The 21,081-nt window shown below is 38.0% G+C and overlaps 1 protein-coding gene across 2 annotated transcripts; it reads left to right on the forward strand.

The window, feature by feature from the left end:
* The first annotated feature begins 584 nt into the window (after window positions 1-584).
* On the forward strand, window positions 585-13,031 carry TXNDC9 (thioredoxin domain containing 9). Of its 2 annotated transcripts, none has more exons than XM_079941195.1 (5): window positions 585-709; window positions 3,717-3,935; window positions 5,682-5,800; window positions 7,577-7,831; window positions 10,171-13,029. In XM_079941195.1, exons 2-5 carry the CDS (start codon window positions 3,747-3,749, stop codon window positions 10,286-10,288), a joined length of 681 nt encoding a protein of 226 aa, XP_079797321.1. In that variant the 5' UTR covers window positions 585-709; window positions 3,717-3,746; the 3' UTR covers window positions 10,289-13,029. The 2 variants fall into 2 exon arrangements, with proteins under 2 accessions (XP_079797321.1, XP_079797322.1); XM_079941196.1 differs by having other exon boundaries at window positions 624-691; window positions 10,171-13,031.
* The last annotated feature ends 8,050 nt before the right edge of the window (window positions 13,032-21,081 follow it).

The following is a 21,081-nucleotide window of genomic DNA, read 5'->3' on the forward strand; positions in this document are numbered from 1 at the left end:
AAATAAATAAATAAACCAAACAAACCAGAAATCATAAAACAAGGACACACCCATTAATTCTGAAAAATAGATCATAACCTTTACATTCAAAGCGAGAGCAAGTTCTAAAATTGTGTGTCAGGGAAGTCGCGAGGGAACCTATTAGGGTTGTGAAAGTGTTCTATATCCGGATCTGGACGATGACACTACGAGTGTTAACTATGTAAAAACTATGGCGTATGTTATATTTCAACTTTTTTTTTAAAAGGGGAAACGTTCAATAAACAATGGAAACGAAATTGGAGTGTCACTCCTGAGGAAGACAGTAGCTATTTCATTTCTGATGTAACATTATGTCAGAGCCTAAGAACGTCAACTCCAGGCTGGGCACTAAGAAACTACAAACTCCAGCATACATCGCTTCCTTGCTCTCTGGGCTGTTTACACGGAGGGAGGGAGAGGTTGGGCCACCTCGGTTCCGGGCGGTGGGGCGGGGAAGGGTGGGGGGAGCGCACGCGCAGAAGCGCTCACCGCACGCACGTCCCCTCCCTTCCCCCCCTCCACTTCCTGGGGCGTCGCAGATTGTATCGCGTGAGAGCCGCGGCCAATGAGGAGGCAGAAGTGACGGCCGCTCCCCAGTCCCCCGAAGCTGCTACGAGGCTGAAGCCGGAGTGGATTGCTCTTCTGGAGAAGCTGGTTCCTCACTTCTCAGGTATCACCGAGAGCTCAGGTGAGGCAGAGAGTGGTGTGAAAAAGCCGGCCATGCATCTCGGTGCTAATGGACTGCTCAGCCTCCTGCCTGGGCGGGGGAGGGGCGCGGCTCGGGCGAGGGTGTCCGCGCCGCGGAGGAAGCTTTGGCGCATGCGCCCCGGGAGGCGTTGAAGCCGGGACCACCTCAACTCTGCCCTCATCTGTCTCCGGGGGCGCAGGGAGTGGCGAGGGTACTTTTGGGAAGCGGCTGGCGTGCAGTTAAGGGTGAGGCCCCTGGTTGTTTTGGCGGGTGCATGCCGGGGGATCAAGGAAATGGTTAGGTAATTTGAGGACAAGTCCCTGCTCACCATTCAGTTGAAATGAAAAAAAGAAGCTTGTTTGGGGAATGAAGTTCCCAGGATACCTGCACCATCTCCTTTCCCCCTTTCTGAATGCGGTGACCAGCACCACCTGCCCGCAGAGCAGCCCTTGTTAATCGTTTCTCCTCCCAGTTATCCAATACTTGAATCCTGAGCTCAGCCTATAAACCTCTAGGGATAAGCAACAGCTACGCCCCCGGTAAAGAACAGGATGTGACATGCAAGTCAATGTTTAATGTCGAGTTTTTGCCTCGTCTGGCCCCAGTCCTGAGTCACAGCCTTACGTTTTTTTCGGGAGGTAGAGAGTGTGAAATTCATTTGCTACATTTGAAATACGGCTCCTTTAAAATTTTATAGCGTTTATGAGGAAGTTACATTTTTTTTTTCCTAACCGGAAATACTTTTGAAACTTAACGATAATTTGAACAAAAGTTACGCACGTTCCTTCAACAGTTGACAAACATTTTTTGTGCATCTGCAGTGTTCTCAGCACTGCTAGCTCCAGGAATACAAGGTGAAATCGAGTATGTTTTTTAATTTATTTATTTTTGGCTGCGTTTGATCTTCGTTGCTGCATGCAGAGTTTCTCTAGTCTCGGCGAGCGGGGGCTACTCTTCGTTGCGGGGCATGGGCTTCTCACTGCGGTGGCTTCTTGTTGCGGAGCACGGGCTCTAGGCACGCAGGCTTCAGTAGTTGTAGCACGTGGGCTCCAGAGCGCAGGCTCAGTAGTTGTGGCGCACGGGCTTAGTTGCTTCGAGGCATGTGGGATCCTCCCGGACCAGGGATCCAATCCATGTCCCCTGCATTGGCAGGTGGATTCTTAACCACTGCGCCACCAGGGAAGTCCCCAGTATGCTTTTCAAAAGGTTCTTTTCATGTGTAGAAAAATGGAATCAGAAGCGAAGTTTGCAAGAAGACTATTTCTCTTCACTTCGACATTTATAGAGGGTCTGGTGGGCCAGGCTGCGTGTCTGAAGCTGGGTGAATAAGCTCACAAGTTTATTCAGATTTTTGAAAGTGCTTCAGTAGTGGTTGCAAATGTATCACATAACTAATTGAGATGCAACAGCCTCCTGCTTTGATAGGCAAATTATAAATTGAAATTCAGGGCTACCCATAAAACATTTGATTTTCTACCAGCAACAATAATACATTTCTTCTAAAATATGTAATTGAAATAGATAACAGGGACCTACTGTATAGCACAGGGAACTCTATTCAATATTCGTAGTAACTTAAATGGGAAAAGAATTTGAAAAAGGATACGTGTATATGTATAGATGAATAACTTTGCTGTACACCTGAAATTAACATTATAAATCACTATATGCCAATATAAAATAAATATGTAATTGAGAGAGATCTTCCTTTCTAATCTGAATTAGATTTTTTTAATATTCATTTATTTATTTATGGCTGTGTTAGGTCTTAGTAGTTGCGACATGCGGGATCTTTCGTTGTGGCATGCAGGCTCTTCACTGCAGCACAGGCTTCTCTCTAGTTGTGGTGCTCAGGCTCCAGAGCATGTGGGCTTTGTAGTGTGTGGCACACAGGCTGTCTAGTTGAGGCATGTAGGCTCAGTAGTTGCGACTCGAGGGCTTAGTTGCCCCACGGCATGTGGGATCTTAGTTCCTCGACCAGGGATCGAACCCACGTCCCCTGCATTGGGAGTTGGTTTCTTTACCACTGGACCACAAGGGAAGTCCCTAGATTCTATTTTTAAACTCTTATCTTACATAGAGGTTTGATGGAAAAATCAATATTCTTTTTACTATTTGTAGTGTTATATTGTTTGACCTCAAAGTTAAGAACACTGAGTGTCAGTGAATCAATACCAGTATCAATCTTTGTGGCCTCATAGACTTTATTAGGTAATGGGAGAACAGGAATGGAAACTAAAGCTTAGGGAACATCAGGCAGAGTTCTTTACATAAGTTGTAATGAGCTCTCTTCGGAGCTAAACGAAAATCATTTAGGCAGAGATGAAAAATATGTCTTTTGCTCAATTCTGCTCTATGTTGAAGCAAAGTTTGGTGTGTATATGTGTGTGTAAAACCTCACTGCAGTTAAACTTTATCTTGTTCACAGTCATTTCTGCTTTTCTTCCCTTTTCCTTTGGTAAAGAACACTGTCAGTATACAGCACTAGGTTTAATTTCGTCATTCCTTTCTGGTCTGGCGATGGTCTTAAAGATTTGTCTTTGCTTTAGGGTAGTAAAACACAAACTAAATCAAAAGCACCTAAACTTTGGTCTAAATCGTTTTTGAGGAGTGTAACTATAATCCATTGAAAATTAAATTTTAAAACATTTAAATAAAAATTCTTAACATGATATGCTTGGTTGTCAGCAGAACACTTTGTGGACTACAAATTATATACTTGCTAGCATTTTTGAAACTAAGAGAAAACTGTCTTATTTATTTTTTTTGTGTGTGGTACGCGGGCCTCTCACTGTTGTGGCCTCTCCCGTTGCGGAGCATAGGCTCCGGACGCGCAGGCTCAGTAGTTGTGGCTCACGGGCCTAGTTGCTCCGCGGCACATGGGATCCTCCCAGACCAGGGCTCGAACCCGCGTCCCCTGCATCGGCAGGCGGACTCTCAACCACTGCGCCACCAGGGAAGCCCCTGTCTTATTTTTTTTCTCTAACTTTGTAAACCTTCTCCCCAGCATCAAGGCTGAACTGTACCATTTAGAAGAATGGAAGCGAATGCATCTGTTGAAATGTTTTCAAAAGTCCTAGAGAATCAGTTGCTTCAGACAACCAAGCAAGTGGAAGAACATTTGGATTCGGAAATTCAGAAACTGGATCAGATGGATGAGGATGAGTTGGAACACCTCAAAGAAAAGAGACTCAAGGCACTGAGGAGAGCTCAGCAGCAGAAACAAGTAACCTCTCTGCCCTGCTTTCTGAAATTGCTCTAACAGTATGCTTCTAACAACTTACATATACCCGTGCTGCAGTAGTCACTTGTAGTTCTTAGGGTGGTTTGACCTCAAAGTACCTAATGCCATTAAAAATTTGCCCAGAAAAAAGATTTGTTTTAAAGACACATTCAGAATTAGCCTGACCAGTGTATTAATCCACAGTCAAGTACAGGAAACACGCGCCCAGGATAATCTTCTGAGTTCAGATTTGTGTGGTTGAGGAGAGAGTGGATGAGGAAGAACCCTGGGAGGAATAGGGGTCAGTGGGTTCCCTTTCAGGTGGAGTTATGAGAAAGCCTGTCATAACTTAGCTGTGCTCAAAGCAAATGCGTCATTAAGGAGTGTATTTGACAGTTTATAAACTCTTTATGGAAGCTTTACCAAAGAAATAAGGAGAAAAACATCAGGGCCTCCGGTAGGTCTCAGCTCAGTGTAAGCCAACATGAAATGTATAGATACCAAAACTGGTGACGCAGTCTCGGCCTTGTTAGTGTAAGTCCAGGGATGGCACTCCTGCCCCTTTCTAGTTGGACCACTTCTGGAAGACTGTTCAGAGGAGGACAGCCAGAAGATGAAAAAGTCTAGAAGTCATTTCATAGGAGAAAGTCAAAAGCAAATGGAAATGCTCAATGTGAAGCAGGGAGGACATAGGCGATGTAGGATATTTGAAGGGCTGACGTGAAGGAGATTAGAATTTCTCTTTCTCATCTGAGGTCCAAGCTGGGCTCCATAGCCCACTGTTCTGGATATACTGTGATTCAGTGTGAGAAGACTTTTCTAAGAACAGAGAGTACATATACAAATGCTTTTTAAGCACACCTGCCAGACACTGTTGTAGTTATTGTCACGTTGTCCATTCACAGTAACTCAATGAGATAGTTGCTTTATGATCTCCACATTACAAATGAGGAAAGTGAGACTCAGAAAGGGCAGTGATTCAAGCCCATGCCTTCTGCCTGCAAGTCCAGTCCTCCCTTTTATTAAAACCAGCTCCTGAGAAAGGAAACAAGCTTCCAGTTGAGGGGACCAGCTTCCTGCCACAGGAAAGGTTCAAGAAGCTGAAATGTCTATCCGACATGGATGATAAGGGTTGATTTGTTGATTTGGGGAGTTGGATTAGGTGACTTGCGGGATCTTTGTTTCTGGACACCACGTGAAGACAAACACCTTTTTCTTCCCAGGACACTACCCATTGGTGGCCAGTACAGAAGAGGTTTGCTGTCTCTGAGTTAGTCATCAAAAGCAAACAGGGCTCCCGAGCTTCAGAGCTGCGGTACCCGCCCCCTCCCCAAAGACGGATTGGCTTTATCTCACAAGCATTATTTTTTAAAGCTATGTAGTAACTTAGATCAAATGCTTCTGACTTTAATAGTTTCAGTGCAAAGAAATTAAGTAGATGGTTACATTCTAAGTCTCTTTGTAGTCTAAATTTTTACTTTCGAAGTTCTAAGAAAACGTATGTTTTAAGTTACCAAGACAGATAATCATCTTAAATATGAGCCATGCTGTGGAGATAGTCACGGCCCACAGACTGTATTTGCATTGACACTAGCAACATAGGAAAGTACATCACCGAAAGGAATTCGTTTCTCTCTAAGATAAAGTCAGCTTGATTACAAAATACTATAGTGATTTGGACATAAAATATAAAGTGATATTGAAAGAGATATTTCAAATGTGTGATATTTTCCCTTTTCTCCAAATCAGGAATGGCTTTCAAAAGGACATGGGGAATACAGAGAAATCCCTAGTGAGAGAGACTTTTTTCAAGAAGTCAAGGAGAGTAAAAAAGTGGTTTGCCATTTCTACAGAGACTCCACATTGAGGTAATTTGTTTCCCTCAGTGACTGTTCTTGAACATGATGAGATTGTTAAATAGAGATACACTGACTTAATAGAGAAATTAAGAAAAATATAAAAGGAAGTAATTCCTAAGTTGTCTCTTTGTACTAGAATTATATTAAAGTTAAGCAATCATTAAAGATTAACTTAAAAACCAGTGTCATACAAAAGTACAAACTATAGAAGATCAGTATTTCCATAGAAATGGCTATTTCCTGAACTATATTTTCACTAGCTAATTTTTAAAACATCTTAGAAATGAACACTTTAATTTTTTTATCAATGCCAAAAGAATTCTACTTTTGTCCCTACTATTATGATACAGCCACAGTGTTGGAAATGGGGCCAACACCTGAACACCAGCTTTGAATTCAGTCACTTCTTCTCAACTTGAAATTCACCGGGAGGCTGTGGCTTGACCAAGCCTTTCACCTGAAGCAGAGTTGCGGCACCAGGCATGGCTGGAAGGACAATAAAGTGATTTCTATTAGACGCACCCAGGTCTGCCAACCTCTCTTTGGAGGCAGATCCCTCAAAGTGAAAATAGCCCCAGAAGAGGTTACATCTTAAACCAGAGGACTCAAGCCTTTTTTTTTTTAGCCCCCAAATTTGAATGCTTGCCAACATTTAAGTGTTGGCAAAAAAACTTTTAAATGTTGGCAACCAATCAGATTTTAGAATTTTTTTTTAAGTATCAGATAACTTGATAACAGACCTAGAACTGTATGAAAGCAATTCACTGATGCCAAGTAGCTCCTGCCCCCCTTAGACACACACTCCAATGCAGAGTCTCTGTTATTCCCTGGGATCCCAGCCCTGCCCTCTTCTCGCATTTCCAAAGCCTGCCTGGCCCTTGTCTTTACCTCATCACCCAACAACGTGGCTATTAGTTAACACCTTTCAGGGACTGATTGCCTGGGATTTATTGACTAAGAAAATAAAGATGAAAGAAAATAACTGAGATGATGAAATCTCCTATAAGGGAAAGTGGGAAAGGGATTAGGAAGGTAAATAGAAGATTGATATTATTTGTCCACTTATTTATTAGATGTCTCTGCCCACTAGATTGTTAGTTTTGTGAAGGCAGAGGGTTTGCCTTTGTGTCGTGTGGCCCACTGTGCTCTGGGTTCCTAGCCATAGAGCAGCACTGACTACACATAGTAGGTACTCAGTAAGTATACTTGATGGATTTATAAACAGTGCAGCACCAGCAGTACTTACCTTAAAACAGAACTGAAAAGTCAAGATTGAAATGAGGTGATAGAGATATAGATAGGTAGATATCAAAGTTTCTAGCACATAGTACGCTTCTCAGTGACACCATTCAGTCTTTCTTAGTGACTTCCGAATGTGGCCCCACATGTTCCCTTCTAATTCTGAGAACTGTCTTCCCAGTTCTGTCAAGTTCAGATGTGTCACCTGTGAGATGCCAGGAAACATGCATAAGGGAAATGACAGTTTTTTTATTCTTAACCATGAACATGACAGCTTTGTGAACCACTTAAGGCATAAGTTGAATACTTTGTTTTTTATAAGTATCATTAAGGGAGATCTGACTTTCTAGAATATGATATCATGAGAGGTAGAAAAAGAGGTACCTAACCTGTGAAATGGAAATGAGGTTATCTGATCGAAGCATAGGTTGGCTGCCAGATTATGAGATTCAGAAAAACTAAAAGCTTAGATGTGCCTTAATATTTATGTTGAAAAAGAAATCTGTTGTTTTTAGCTTTTGATTTTCTATGTGTTGTCACTTATAGGTGTAAAATACTAGACAGACATTTGGTGATACTGTCCAAGAAACATCTTGAGACCAAATTTTTGAAGCTGAATGTGGAAAAAGCACCTTTCCTTTGCGAGAGACTGCATATCAAAGTCATTCCCACGCTAGCACTGGTGAAAGATGGGAAAACACAAGATTTTGTTGTTGGATTTTCTGACCTAGGAAATACAGATGACTTCACCACAGAAACTTTAGAATGGAGGCTGGGTTGTTCTGATATTCTCAATTACAGGTAACTTTTAGTAAACTATCAATTTGTATTAATTCACATACCCAGTTGATTTTTTAGAGAATTTTTTTATGTTAACATTTATTTTATGGAACTAAGATCTTTAAGCTGAGATGTAGAAAAATTTTCACAAAGGAAAAGCATATTTCTTAAAGTGTACATTAGCACGATCTTACAGCAAAATCAGAGTTATAAATAAAATTGATCTTGGATCTTGGAGTCCATCTAACTATAAAAGTTTTCAAACTAACAGAGCCTATGGAATCTAATTCTCTGTTAATCTGGAAACCCAAATGACACTCCAGAAGAATTGACTCCTTCCTGATTTAAATGAGTTTAATCAAATTGATAATGACTTACATGAAAAATCTAATGTTTGAAAGTAGATATTCCTGTATCACTTGTAGAATCTGATAAAACGTATAAAATCTCATCTCTATGCTTAGCTTAAATTACTTACTCTGGGAAACAGTCTCAGAAAACCATCTGTTGATAAAATCCAACTTCCATTTTCCGCTTATCTCTTTGTCCACTTCTCTAGACAAGTAATTTATCTAATTCCACAAATCAGAGCATATCATCTTATCTTTTGGGCCTGTTTTTGATTTGCAAAAATAACAGGTGAAATTTTCCAGTTATTCCAGTCAGAGTGCCTTTTGATAAGTAGAAACCTCTCTCATCTTTTTACTTCCCTTCCTCCTTTATCTCTGAATCTCTCCTCCACATGCATAAATCATTCCTACATTGTAGTGATTGATTTTGGAGTTATAGGTTTTATTTTCTTAATATTAAGTAAAATGTTAATGTTAAATAAAATTATTTTGAAGTGATTTCAAACTTTAAATAAGTTGGAAACTAGTACAAAGAAATCTTGAATTCTTGTATATCATTGACCTGTGTCCCTCAATTTTCAACATTTTATCTTTGCTTTATCGTTCTCTTTCTAGATATATGTAAACTTTTTTTCAGAACCATTTGATTGGACGTTGTAGATATATTGTCTCTTTACTCCTAAATGTTTCTGTGTGCATTTCCTAAGAACAGGAACATTCTTATATAACCACAGTACAATTTATTAAAACACAAAATACAGTTTACAGAGCTTATTCAAATTCCACCATTGTCCCAATAATGTCCTCCATACTGGAAAAATGGGTTCTGTGTACTTACTATGTATTTTTAGTTTCCATTAACCTGTAGCAACTTGTTCCCCTCCTTTGTTTTTCAATACTTTAACATTTTTGAAGAGTACAAGCTAGTTATTTTATAGAGCATTTCCCAGTTTGTTTCAAAGTTAGATTCAGATTCTGCGTGTTTTCCACAGGTGTATTATGGAAGTGATGTTGTATTCTTTCTTCTCAGTGTACCATATCAGGAGATACATGATGGTTTGTCTCATTGCTGGTGGTGATGACTGTGCACTGGTTAACCAGTTGTCCACCAAGCCAACTGGTGATTTAAGGAAGAACTTCTCCAGACCCCACATTAACTTACTTCTTCATTTATCTGTATTAGAATGGGCTGTGGATTCTTTTATTCAGTGGGTTATAGTCTGTTGCTGTTATTATTTACTTTGAAGCTCAGATTGCCTCAAATTTGGCCAGTGAGAGCCTTTCATACTGGCTTCTGTGTCCTTTTGACACATCCCCATAATTCTTTGAGCACTTTCTTTCTGGTGCACGTAAGGTCTTTTAGGGGGCCTCGTGTTATACTCTCCATAGGAACTGGCTTTTTCTCCGAGACGCCATGGTTCCTTTCAGTGGTGGATGATACTTCAGAACCAAGATCTAGCTGCTAGGAATATTTCCAGATATTTTCGAAATATTTTTCAGGCGTCATGAAAAGAGTTTCATACTAATTCTGGGTTAATGATAATGAATTCCATGAGTTTTGTTGATGTCTATAGAGATCTAAGCATTAAAAGATGTTAAATAGAATCAAACCAGTCATAACAGGCTATCAAAAATAGAGCATGGTTTTCCTGTGTCATTCTCAGGAAAGAATCTAATACAGATTCAGCATACCCAAAACAGATAAAAATAACTGATTTCCTTCTATGCTTTTTCAGTCAGAAATTTTGTTGGTGCATCCCGTGAAATGTTAATCAGTAATTAATGATAAGAAAATAAAACGCTGATCTAAAGCATTTAGTAGTACATAGTAAGGTTTAAAACTGTTAACTATCAGTGTAAATAATACACCTCTTCCTTGACACCAACATTTTAAAGAAAATTTTACTCTATTCCTTGTGTTACAGTGAGGATAGATTTTTGTGCAGTTTAGTATACCAGCTGTACTAAATCATACAGAATAAGTGTTTTTCAAATTTGCTTTCTTTTTAGTGGAAATTTAACGGAGCCACCATTTCAGAGCCAAAAGAAATTTGGAACAAACTTCACAAAACTGGAAAAGAAAATTATTCGAGGCAAGAAATATGATTCTGACTCTGATGATGATTAATTCTTTGTAAATCGTCTCCTGACTTCAGAATTAGATGTGTTTTCTAAATTCTGTTGATTTCAGTACATTTGTCTCCTAATGGTCACATTCTAGAGTTTTATGCAGTTGCATCACATTGAAAAACATCTGTGATATTTTCTGTGTGGAGCTCGTGTTTAAGTTGAGGAAAACTTCTGAGTTCTAAAATTATCTGAGTCGGGTCTGGATTCTCTATTTTTGAGATTGGTTTTATCACAATATGATTCTTACATTTTTATACCATTCACAATTGTGTTTTTAATCTACTGGATTGGAAATAGAAATTCAGCACACTATTCCAGGACTAATTCTTACCTAGCATTATTTACTTTATAAAGAGGTCAAGTAACATTTACTGGTGTAACAGACTGCACTTGTAAATGATTAGAAACACTCTTTACTTCTGGAATATAAGTAACTTAAAGAACTGTATTTATTCTGTATGCCGCATGGTGTTGTTGAGTCAACTGATGGCAACAGAAAGCTTTTTCAGGTTGTGAACATACTGCCTTATTTAAAGGGTCTTGATTGCTTATATTTTAAGACATGTATTAAACAAATCAAGAAGCACTTTCGAAATAGCAACATGAGGAGACGTACAGACCCCTCAGTGAAACAATCATAACTGGTAAATATTTTTTTAGAAATTAAAGTCTCTGGAAATTGTCATAAGAGCACACAGCAAACAGAAACATTTATCCAAGAAAATACTCAATCCTGGTAAGAATAGTGAGTCTCTGTGGTATTTGAACCATGAGCCTGCACCCTTCCTCCCCTCATCTCCCAGTCTTGGCCTACAGTTTATCCCTAGGAGGAGCAGACTGCTAGCATCTCTCATTCCCCCAAGGTCTGTGTTGCAGAAGCTCTGTTGCAAGCAGCAGTAGCAAAGAGGTCTGAGCCTGCCTTCCTCCACCCAGTCCCCACTTGTAGCACAGAATATCTACCCCAGCAATACTGTTTTCTAATCACTGTTGCCCTGGCGTACTCATAAACTAGAGCAATAGTGATTAGGGTGGAGGTTCCATGGAAGGAGAGGCAAGCAGAGAAGATCAGGGGCTACCACCCACTGCTTTACTTACAGACTACTAGCAAAGCCAGCTACTCTCCCCATCCCCAGTGCTGGGGGAGTAGCACAGAGGTTCTGCCCAGTGGGAGAAGCAGGCTGTAAAAACAGCTTCCATAGCATTCCCTAAAGGGACTGACTTTATTTAGAACAGAGAAAAGTTGAAGCATAAGGATGCTGCTGCAGACAAAGGAGATTTCAGGTGGGGTTGGGGGTGAAGTAAGAGGAGCCTGGGATCTCCAGGTTAGCAAAACAAGCAGAAAGGAAGGCCAGTGAGAATTTCAACAGAGAATGAAAGTGGAAGTTCAGAGTAGCCCTACAGTTGGAACAAACCTCAACAACTACAAAAACCTAAATTCAGTTAGATTGAACTGTGTGGCAATTTATGTCCCAGGACATTGTCAAATAATAGAGAGGTCCACCAGCAATTAGTGGATGTTAACAGCACAGCGTGATAACAGTGGAGACAGACCAACTAGAACGCTTGCAGGGACGGCAGGGAAAGAAACAGCAAGAGAGCCTTGCTAAAACTACTGTCCTTGGGGTTGAGGGGAGGTGTCAGCAACACTGCCTATGCCCAGGCGACGTACTGCAACATCAGAGGCCATACAATTCAGGGTAAGTGGACTTAGCCAAAATGGTCCAGCTAAGTCACTAACCATATAAGCAAACAAGCCCTGGAGAAGGGAGTATGAGTCTCCAGAACTGCTGTATTATGTAAAATGTCCAGTTTTGAACCAAAAAAATAAGATCTACAAATAAACAGGAAAGTGTGACTCATACATGGTGGGGAGAAAAGCAATAAAAAAAAATTTTTTTAAAAAATTGCCTTTGAGTGGGTCCAGGTATTGGAAGCAGACAAAAACCTCAAAGCATCTCAATATATATATACATACATACACACATACACATACTAAAAGCATGCTGAAGGTAAAGGAAGGTATAATATTCCTTCAAAGAATATTAATGGAGATAGAAATTATTTTTAAAGAACCAAATGGAGATCTCTGGACTTAAAAAGTATAATAACTGCAATGAAAGATTCATTAGAGGGACTCAACAGTAGCTTTGCAGTAGAAAGCCAATGTGGGGATTAATCAATATAGATAATGCAGTCAGAAGAACAGGAAAAAGAAAAAAAAAAACAGCTTCAGAGAAATAGGGAACATCAACATATATGTCATGGAAGTGCCACAAAGAGGAGAAACTAGTGAGTAGAAAAGTTACTAGAAGAAACTGCCTAAAAATCTCAAGTTTGATGAAAAGCATTAATCCAAGAAGGTCAGGTTCTGAAAATAAAAGGATCCACACCCGGACATACCAGAATAAAAATGTTTAAAGACAGAAGAATCTTGAAAACAGAAAGAAAAACCACTAATCATGTACAAGGAAACCACATTAACAGTTGACTTATTAGAAACAATGAGGACCTAAGGCAGTGGAAGGACATGCCAGGTGCTAAAAGGAAAAAACTCAACCAAAGAGTTTACGTCTAACGAAACAGGCTTTCAGAAATGGAGGCAAAATGACACAGATTTTAAGAACTCATTCCCAGGAAACCCACCTTACAAGAAATGCTAAATGATGTTTTTCTATCTGAAAGGAAGTGAGACCCCACAATTATTCACACCCTTACCAAAAGTCAATGCCAATTAAAATGTAAGAAATTATAAAAGACATTGTAACAACTTATTTCCCCTTCTTTCGGCTGATATAAAAGCAATTGTATAAAACAATATACATATATATATAATTGTGGTGTTGCACCTATAACATATGGAAACGTATATTTGCATATAACACCATAAAGCAGGTGGGAGCAAATATTTCATACTTCAGTAATGAAACAACAGAAAGCTAACAAGAAATTGTGAATTAAAAGGTTAATTTAAAAAATCTAAAAATATATTCAGCTACTTTAAAACAAACTTCTAGAAAGTATTGTATGTTTAACATATAGTGATGCAATGTGGGTAACATGCTATACAGCTAAAGTAGATTCTGACAAGATGTATACTGTAAGTCCTAGGGTATCCATTAAGAAAATAATTCCCAAAATATACAGAAAAATATTATTAAAGAACATAAAATATTACACTAGAAAATATTCACTTAAACCAGAAAAAGGAGAACACAGGAACAAAGAAGATGTAACGTATAGAAGACAAAAAGGTAAAAGGACATGTAAACCCAACCATATACATAGTAACAGTACATGTGAGTGAATTATTACTCATGCCTAACAATGATTAGGCAAAAGTTGTCAGACTGGATAACAAAAACAAGACTCAACTATATTCTGTCCACAGGAGACACACTTTAAAATGAAAGGTAAAACTACAATGAAAAAGCTATACCATGCAAGCACCAGTCAGAGAACTGGAGTGGCTAAACTAATAGACTTGAAAATAAAAGCTTATTACAGATAAAGAGGGTAATTTTATGATAGAAAAGAACCTGTCAGGAAGCTATAACAGCGTAAACATCTCTGCACCTCACAACAGAACTCATGTTCTTGACAGTTCTGTATTTTGCTGCAAGAATTCTGAAGCAGAACTTGATAGAATTGAGGGGAAAATAGACTATTCAGCAATACTAGTCAGAGACATGACCCTGCCTCCCCTTTAAATAATGAATAGAAAAACTAGTTAGAAGATCCACAGGGAAATAAGACTTGAACAGCACTATAAACCAACTACTTAACACATCTATAGAACATTTACACAATAGACAATTCTCAAGATCACATGGAACATTCTCCATGATAGACCATATGTCAGACCATAAAAAAGCCTCAATAAATTGAAAAAATATTAAAAGTCGTGAAAGGTATGTTCTCTGACCACAATGGAATGAAATAAAGACAAAACTGAGAAATTCAAAAATATGTAGAATTTAGTGAACTCTTAAATAACCAATGAGTCAAAGGGAAAGTTCACAAGATAAATTAGGAAATCCTTTGAGATATATGAAAATAAAAATGCAACATACCAAAACTTATGGGCTGCCACTAAAGCACCATTTTCAGGGAAATTAATAGCAGTAAACACCTATATTAAGATAAAAAGATCTCAAGTCAATGATCTCCCACCTTAAAATACTGGTAAATGGGAAATTTATAGTAGCAAACACATTTTAAAAAGAGGGAGACTTCCAGTTTCTGGTCCAGCATGTAAGAAGCTTGGAAGTCACCATTCCATCCTAACAAGTAAAAAGCTGAACAAACTGAAAAATCAACAACTCTTCTTATGTCCATAAGAGAAGTTAGGTCACAGGGAAAACCACTGTTCCTAAAATTAGACAGACCAACAGATAATATAGAGAATTACAATTCACTGGAGCAGCAATCTCCTTGGGAACCAGTGCCAGGGTAGGGACACCTCAACTATAGTTTGATGAATTTCTGGAGGCTCAGTGTGGACAAGTCAGACTTAAAACTTCCAGGGGAACTCATTCAACAGGGGAGGGGAGACGCTGCACTTGTGAGTGTTATCTCCGGGATCTCTATCGGATTCTCAAAATGAATGTCAAAGAAAAATCCCGTCATGGTTCTGTCGGGGGGAAGGGAAAAGGAAGCATTTAGAAATATGCCAGAGCATTCTGTTCTCCTTAATAAGGTCTGGCCTTCAGACCAAAACCTAACTGCCCTGGGGAAGGGAAATACCCAACCCTAGTCCCGATTTACCATCCTGTCCCACCTAAGAGGTGAGGAGAAAAAAAGCATGAGTGAAGTTCACCGTCCAGAAGCACAGGCTCACCAAAAGTCGGAGACATAATCATAGGAATAAAATGTTTTTGCTCCTCCCAAACCTTATCACAACACTACTAAAGGCCTGTTTCCAACAGTTCCTCTTACCCAGAACATCATGCTCAGCTATCAAGAAAAAATTAAATAAGAACAGTAAAAAAACAAACAAAAAAAAAAACCCACAATTTTAAGAGACAGAGCAAGCATAAAACCCAGACTTAGATATCACAGGGTGTCAGAATTATTAACTAGGATTTTTAAAACCATGATTATTATGTTAAGGGCTCTAATGGATAAAGTAGACAGCATACAAGAACAGGTGGGCAATGTAAGCAGAGATACGTAAAGTTTAGGAAAGAACAAAATAGATACTAGAGATCAAAAACACTGTAACACAGATAAAGAATACTTCTGATGGACTTATTAGTAGACTAGTAGACATGGATGAGGAAAGAATATCTGAGCTTAATGATATTGCAATAGAAACCCACGAAACTGAAAAAGAGGGAAAAAAGGAGAGGAGGGCTAAAAAAAATAAGCAGAAAATCCAAGAACTGTGGGACACCTATAAAAGGTGTAACATAAGCATGGTGGGAATACCAGAAGGAGAAAAGAGAAAGGAACGGAAGAAATATTTGAAACAATAATGACTGAAATTTTCCCAAAAATTGATATCAGATACCAAACCATGGATCCAGGAAATCTCAGAGAACACCAAGAAGGAAAAATGCTAGACAAAACAAAACACAAAAACCTTCACTGAGGCCTATCATTTTCAAACTACAGAAAAATCAAAGATAGAGAAAAAAATCCTGAAGGAAGCCAGAAGGAAAAAATACCTTTCACTCTTCTGTAGGTAAGTTAAGAATTACACACTTCTCCTCAGTAACCAGGTGAACAAGAAGAGAATATAGTGAAATGAAAATGTTGGGAGAAAAAAGCCCACAAAACTAAAATGCTGTACCCTGTGGCATTACCCTTCAAAAGTGAAGGAGAGATAAAGGCCTTTTTGGACAAACAGAATTGAACTATGTTGCCAGTAGACCTGCCTTGCAGTAAATGTTAAAAGTTCTTTAGAGTGAAAGAAAATAATGTAGGACGGAAAATTGGATCCAATAAGGAAAGAAGATCAGAGAAGGAATATGTAAAATAAAGACTTTTTTTTCTTAATTGTTCTAAAGATGACAATTTGTTAATAAGAGCAATACCTTATTCGTCTATGTATGCTTGTGTGTGTACACACATATGCTTGTGTATGCTTATGTGTAAGTGAAATGAATGACAGCAATGATGCAAGGGATAGAAGAGAGGAATTAGGATTATTTTGTTATTATAAGGTATTTACAGTACCTGTGAAGCAGTACAGTGTTATTTGAAATTGGATTTGGGATTAGTTGTAAACGTATATTGCAAACTCTACAGCAAACTCTTAAAAAAAAATAGTATAACTAATATGCTAGGAAAGAGAAAATGGAATCATAAAATGTTCAATTAAAGCCACAAATGACAGAAAAAATGTGGAAGACAAAAATAGGGACAAAGAACAAAAAAAATAGAAAAACAAATATTATAACTATTAACCCAACTATATCAATAGTCACTTTAAAGATTAGTGGTATACATATGCTGATTAACAGAGATTGTAAGACTGGATTTTTACAAAAGACCCAACTGTGTTGTCTACAGGAAGCCCACTTTAAATATAAAGACACATATAGATTAAATGTTAATCTTTAAAAAGATATACCATTCTAACACTAATCATAAAGAAACTGAGACTAGCTATATTAATTTCAGGCAGAGCTGACTTCAGAGCAAGGAAAGTTGTCAAAGATAGAAAGGAGACTTACATAATCTAAGACATGACAATTTAATTTGCATGTGCATTGAAACATCAGAGTATGTGAGGCAAAAAATCAGACAGAACTGCAAGGAGAAATAAGTGAATCCACTATTATCATTGATGACTTTAACACTCCTCTATCAGAAATGGAGAGATCCAGCAGGCAGAAAAATCAGTAAGGACATAGTTGAACTCAACAGCACCATCAATCAATTAAGTATCATTGATATCTATAAACTACCTGATTGAACAACAGCAGATTACACACTCTTCTCACATGGAACATTCACCAAGATAGAACACATTCTGGGCCATAAAATACACCTTAACAAATTTAAAAAGTAGAGATCATATAAATGTCTGCTCTCAGACTACAGTGGAATCAAAATAGAAATCAATAACAAAAAGATAGCTGGAAAATCCCCAGAGATTAAACAACACATTCTTAATAACACATGAGTCAAAGAAGTCTCAAGAGAAATGTTTAAATATTTTCACTAAATGAAAATGAAAATACAATTTATCAAAATTTATGGGATGCACTACTATATATAAAATAGATAACCAACAAGAGCCTACTGTATAGCACAGGGAACTCTACTCAATACTCTGTAATGACCTCTATGGGAAAAGAATCTAAAAAAGTGAATATATGTATAAGTATAAATGATTCACTTTGCTGTACAACAGAAACTAACACAACTTTGTAAATCAACTATACGCCAATAAAAATTAATTTTAAAAAATGTATGGGATGCAGCAAAGGCACTGCTTAAAAGGAAACTTATAGTACTGAATGCATATATTAGAAAAGAAGGTCTAAATAAATCATGCACCTTAGGAAAGTTGGACAAGAGAAAATTAAATCCAAACAAGCAGGAAAAAAAGAAATAATAATTATTAGAGCAGAAATCAATGAAACTGGAGGTAGGAAATCAATAGAGAGAAATCAACCAAACCGAAAGCTGGCTCTTAGAAAAAAACAAATTTGATAAACCTCTAGCCAGGCTAAGAAAAAAAGAGAGGACACAAACTATTTTACAGAAATGGAAGAGGAAACATCACTACAAATTGTGGACATTAAAAGGATAATAAAGAAATAATATGAACAAATCTGTCCCTGCAAATTTGATAACCTAGGTGAAATGGACCAATTCCCTGAAAGACACAATCTGCTAAAACTCACACAAGAAATAGATAAATCTCAATAGGCCTCTTTCTATTGTATTATAAAATCAACAACTACTAATCTTCCAAAACAGAAAGCACCAGACACAGATGGGTTCACAGGTGAATTTCAGCAAACATTTAAGGAAGAAGTTACACTAATTCTATACAATCTTTTTCAGAGGATGGAATCAGAGAGAATATTTCCTAACTCATACAATGAGACCAGCATTACCTTAACGCCAAAAAAAAAAAAAAGACAGTACAAAAAAATGACAGACCAATATCTGTCATGAACATAGATGCAGAAATCCCCAACAAAATATTAGCAAATCAATCCAGCAGTGTATTAAAATAATCATACAGCACAACCAAGTGAGATTTATCCCAGGTATGCAAGACTGTTTCAATATGCAAAAATCAATGTAATCACAGGCTAAAGAATTAAAATCACATAATGATATCAATGGATACAGCAGAAAATGCATTTGACAAAATCCAACACCATTCATGATAAAAACTCTCAGGGAACTGAGATTAGAGGGGAAGTTCCTCAATTTGATAAAAAATATCTACAAAAACCTACAGCTAATATCATACCTAATGGGAAGAAGTTTGAAGTTTTCCCATTAAGATCAAGAACAAGGCGAAGATGTCTGCCCCTCCCACCTTTGCTTTTCAACATCATATTGGAAGTCCTAGCAAATGCAGAAAGAAAAGAAAATATACACAGATTGAGAAGGAAGAAGTAAACTTGTGTTTATCTGTAGATGACATAATTGTGTAAAAAATCTGGAAGAATTGACAAAAACAAGCAAATGAACAAAATAAAAAACCCTCCTGGAACTAATAAAAGTTTATAGCAAAGTGCAGGATACAAGGTTAATACACAAAAGTCTATTGCCTTCCTATATACCAGCAATGAACAAGTAAAATTTGCAATTAAAGACATATAACCATTTACATTAGTGCTCAATGAAATAGGCAAATCTAATAAGGTATGTACAAGACTTGAGGAGAACTATAAAACGGATGAAAGATATCAAAGAAGAACTAAATAAATGGAGAGATATTCCATGTTCAGGATAGGGAGACTCAATACTGTTAAGATATTAGTTGATATATAGATTTATAGGTTCAACTTGATTCACAGATTCATGAATTTAATTCATAAATTCAACACAATCCAAATCAAAATCCCAAAAACTTATTTTGTGGATATTGACAAACTAATTCTCAAGTTTATATAAAGAGGAAAAAGGCTCAGAATAGCCAACACAATAATGAAGGAGAACAAAGTTGGAAGACTGATACTACGCAACTTCAAGACTTATGATAAAGCTACAGTAATCAAAACAGTGTGGTGTTGGTGGAAGAATAGACAAATCAATGGAATAGAGAGCCCAGATATAAACCCATATATGTATATGTATGTATGTGTGTGTGTGTGTGTGTGTGTGTGTGTGTGTATAGTTAACTGATCTTTGACAAAAAAAGCAGAGACAATATAATGGAGCAAAGATAGTCTTTTCAACAAATGGTGCTAGAACAACTAGACATTCACATGCCACCCCCCAAAAAAACCCAAATCCAGACACAGACATTATACCTTTCACAAAGATTACCTCCAAATGGATTTGAGAACTAAATGTAAAACACAAAACTCAAACTCCTAGAAGATAATATAGGAGGAAACCTAGATGACCTTGGGTATGGTGATGATGCAACACCAAAAGCACAATCCATAAGTGAAAGAATTGATAAGCTGGCCTTCATTAAAATTAAAAATGTTTGCTCTGTGAAAACAAATGACTCTTAAAACTCAATAATAAGAAAACCAAAAACCTGAGACTTCCTGGGGCGCAGTGGTTAAGAATCCGCCTGCCAATTCAGGGGACATGGGTTCAATCCCTGGTCCAGGAAGATCCCACATACTGCAGAGCAACTAAGCCCGTGTGCCACAACTGCTGAGCCTGCGCTCTAGAGCCCACGAGCTGCAGCTACTGAACCCCCGTGCCACAACTACAGAAGCCCGTGTGCCTAGAGCCTGTGCTCCACAACAAGAGGAGCCACCACAATAAGAAGCCCACACACCACAATGAAGAGTAGCCCCCACTTGCAGCAACTAGAGAAAGCCTGCATGCAGCAATGAAGACCCAATGCAGCCAAAAATAAATAAATAAAAATAAATAAATTTATTAAAAAAAAAAAGTGCTCGCTTCGGCAGCACATATACGAAAATTGGAACGATACAGAGAAGATTAGCATGGCCCCTGCGCAAGGATGACACGCAAATTCGTGAAGCATTCCATGTTTTAAAAAAAAGAAAAGAAAAAAAGAAAACAAACAACCCAATTAAAAGATGGGTCAAACACCTGAACAGACACCTTACCCAAGAAGACATACAGATGGTAAATAAGCACACAAAAATATGTTCCACATCACGTGGCATGAAGGAAACACAAATTAAAGCGATGAGATACCATTACACACCTATTAGAATGGCCAAAATCCAAAACACAGCACCAAATGCTGGCAAAGACGTAGAGCAAGCGGAACACTCTTTCATTGCTGGTAATAATACAAAAGGGTGCAGCCAGTTTGGAAGACAGTTGGGCAGTTTCTTACTAAACTAAACATACTCTTACCATATGATCCAGAAATTGCACTCCTGGTATCTACCCAAATGAGTTGAAAACTTATTTCCACACAAAAACCTGCACATGAATGGCTATAACACCTTTATTCATAATTGCTAAACTTGGAAGCAACCAAGATGTCTTCAGTAGGTGAATGGATAAATAAACTGTGGTATATTCAGACAATGGAATAGTATTTAGTGCTAAAATTAAATGAGCTATTAAGCCATGAAAAGACATGGAGGAAACTTAAATGCATGTTAGACAAAGTGAAAGAAACCAATCTGAAAAGGTTATATACTGTATGGTTTCAAC

The sequence above is a fragment of the Stenella coeruleoalba genome, assembly GCF_951394435.1.
Source record: "Stenella coeruleoalba genome assembly, chromosome: 13".
NCBI classification, from domain to species: domain Eukaryota; kingdom Metazoa; phylum Chordata; class Mammalia; order Artiodactyla; family Delphinidae; genus Stenella; species Stenella coeruleoalba.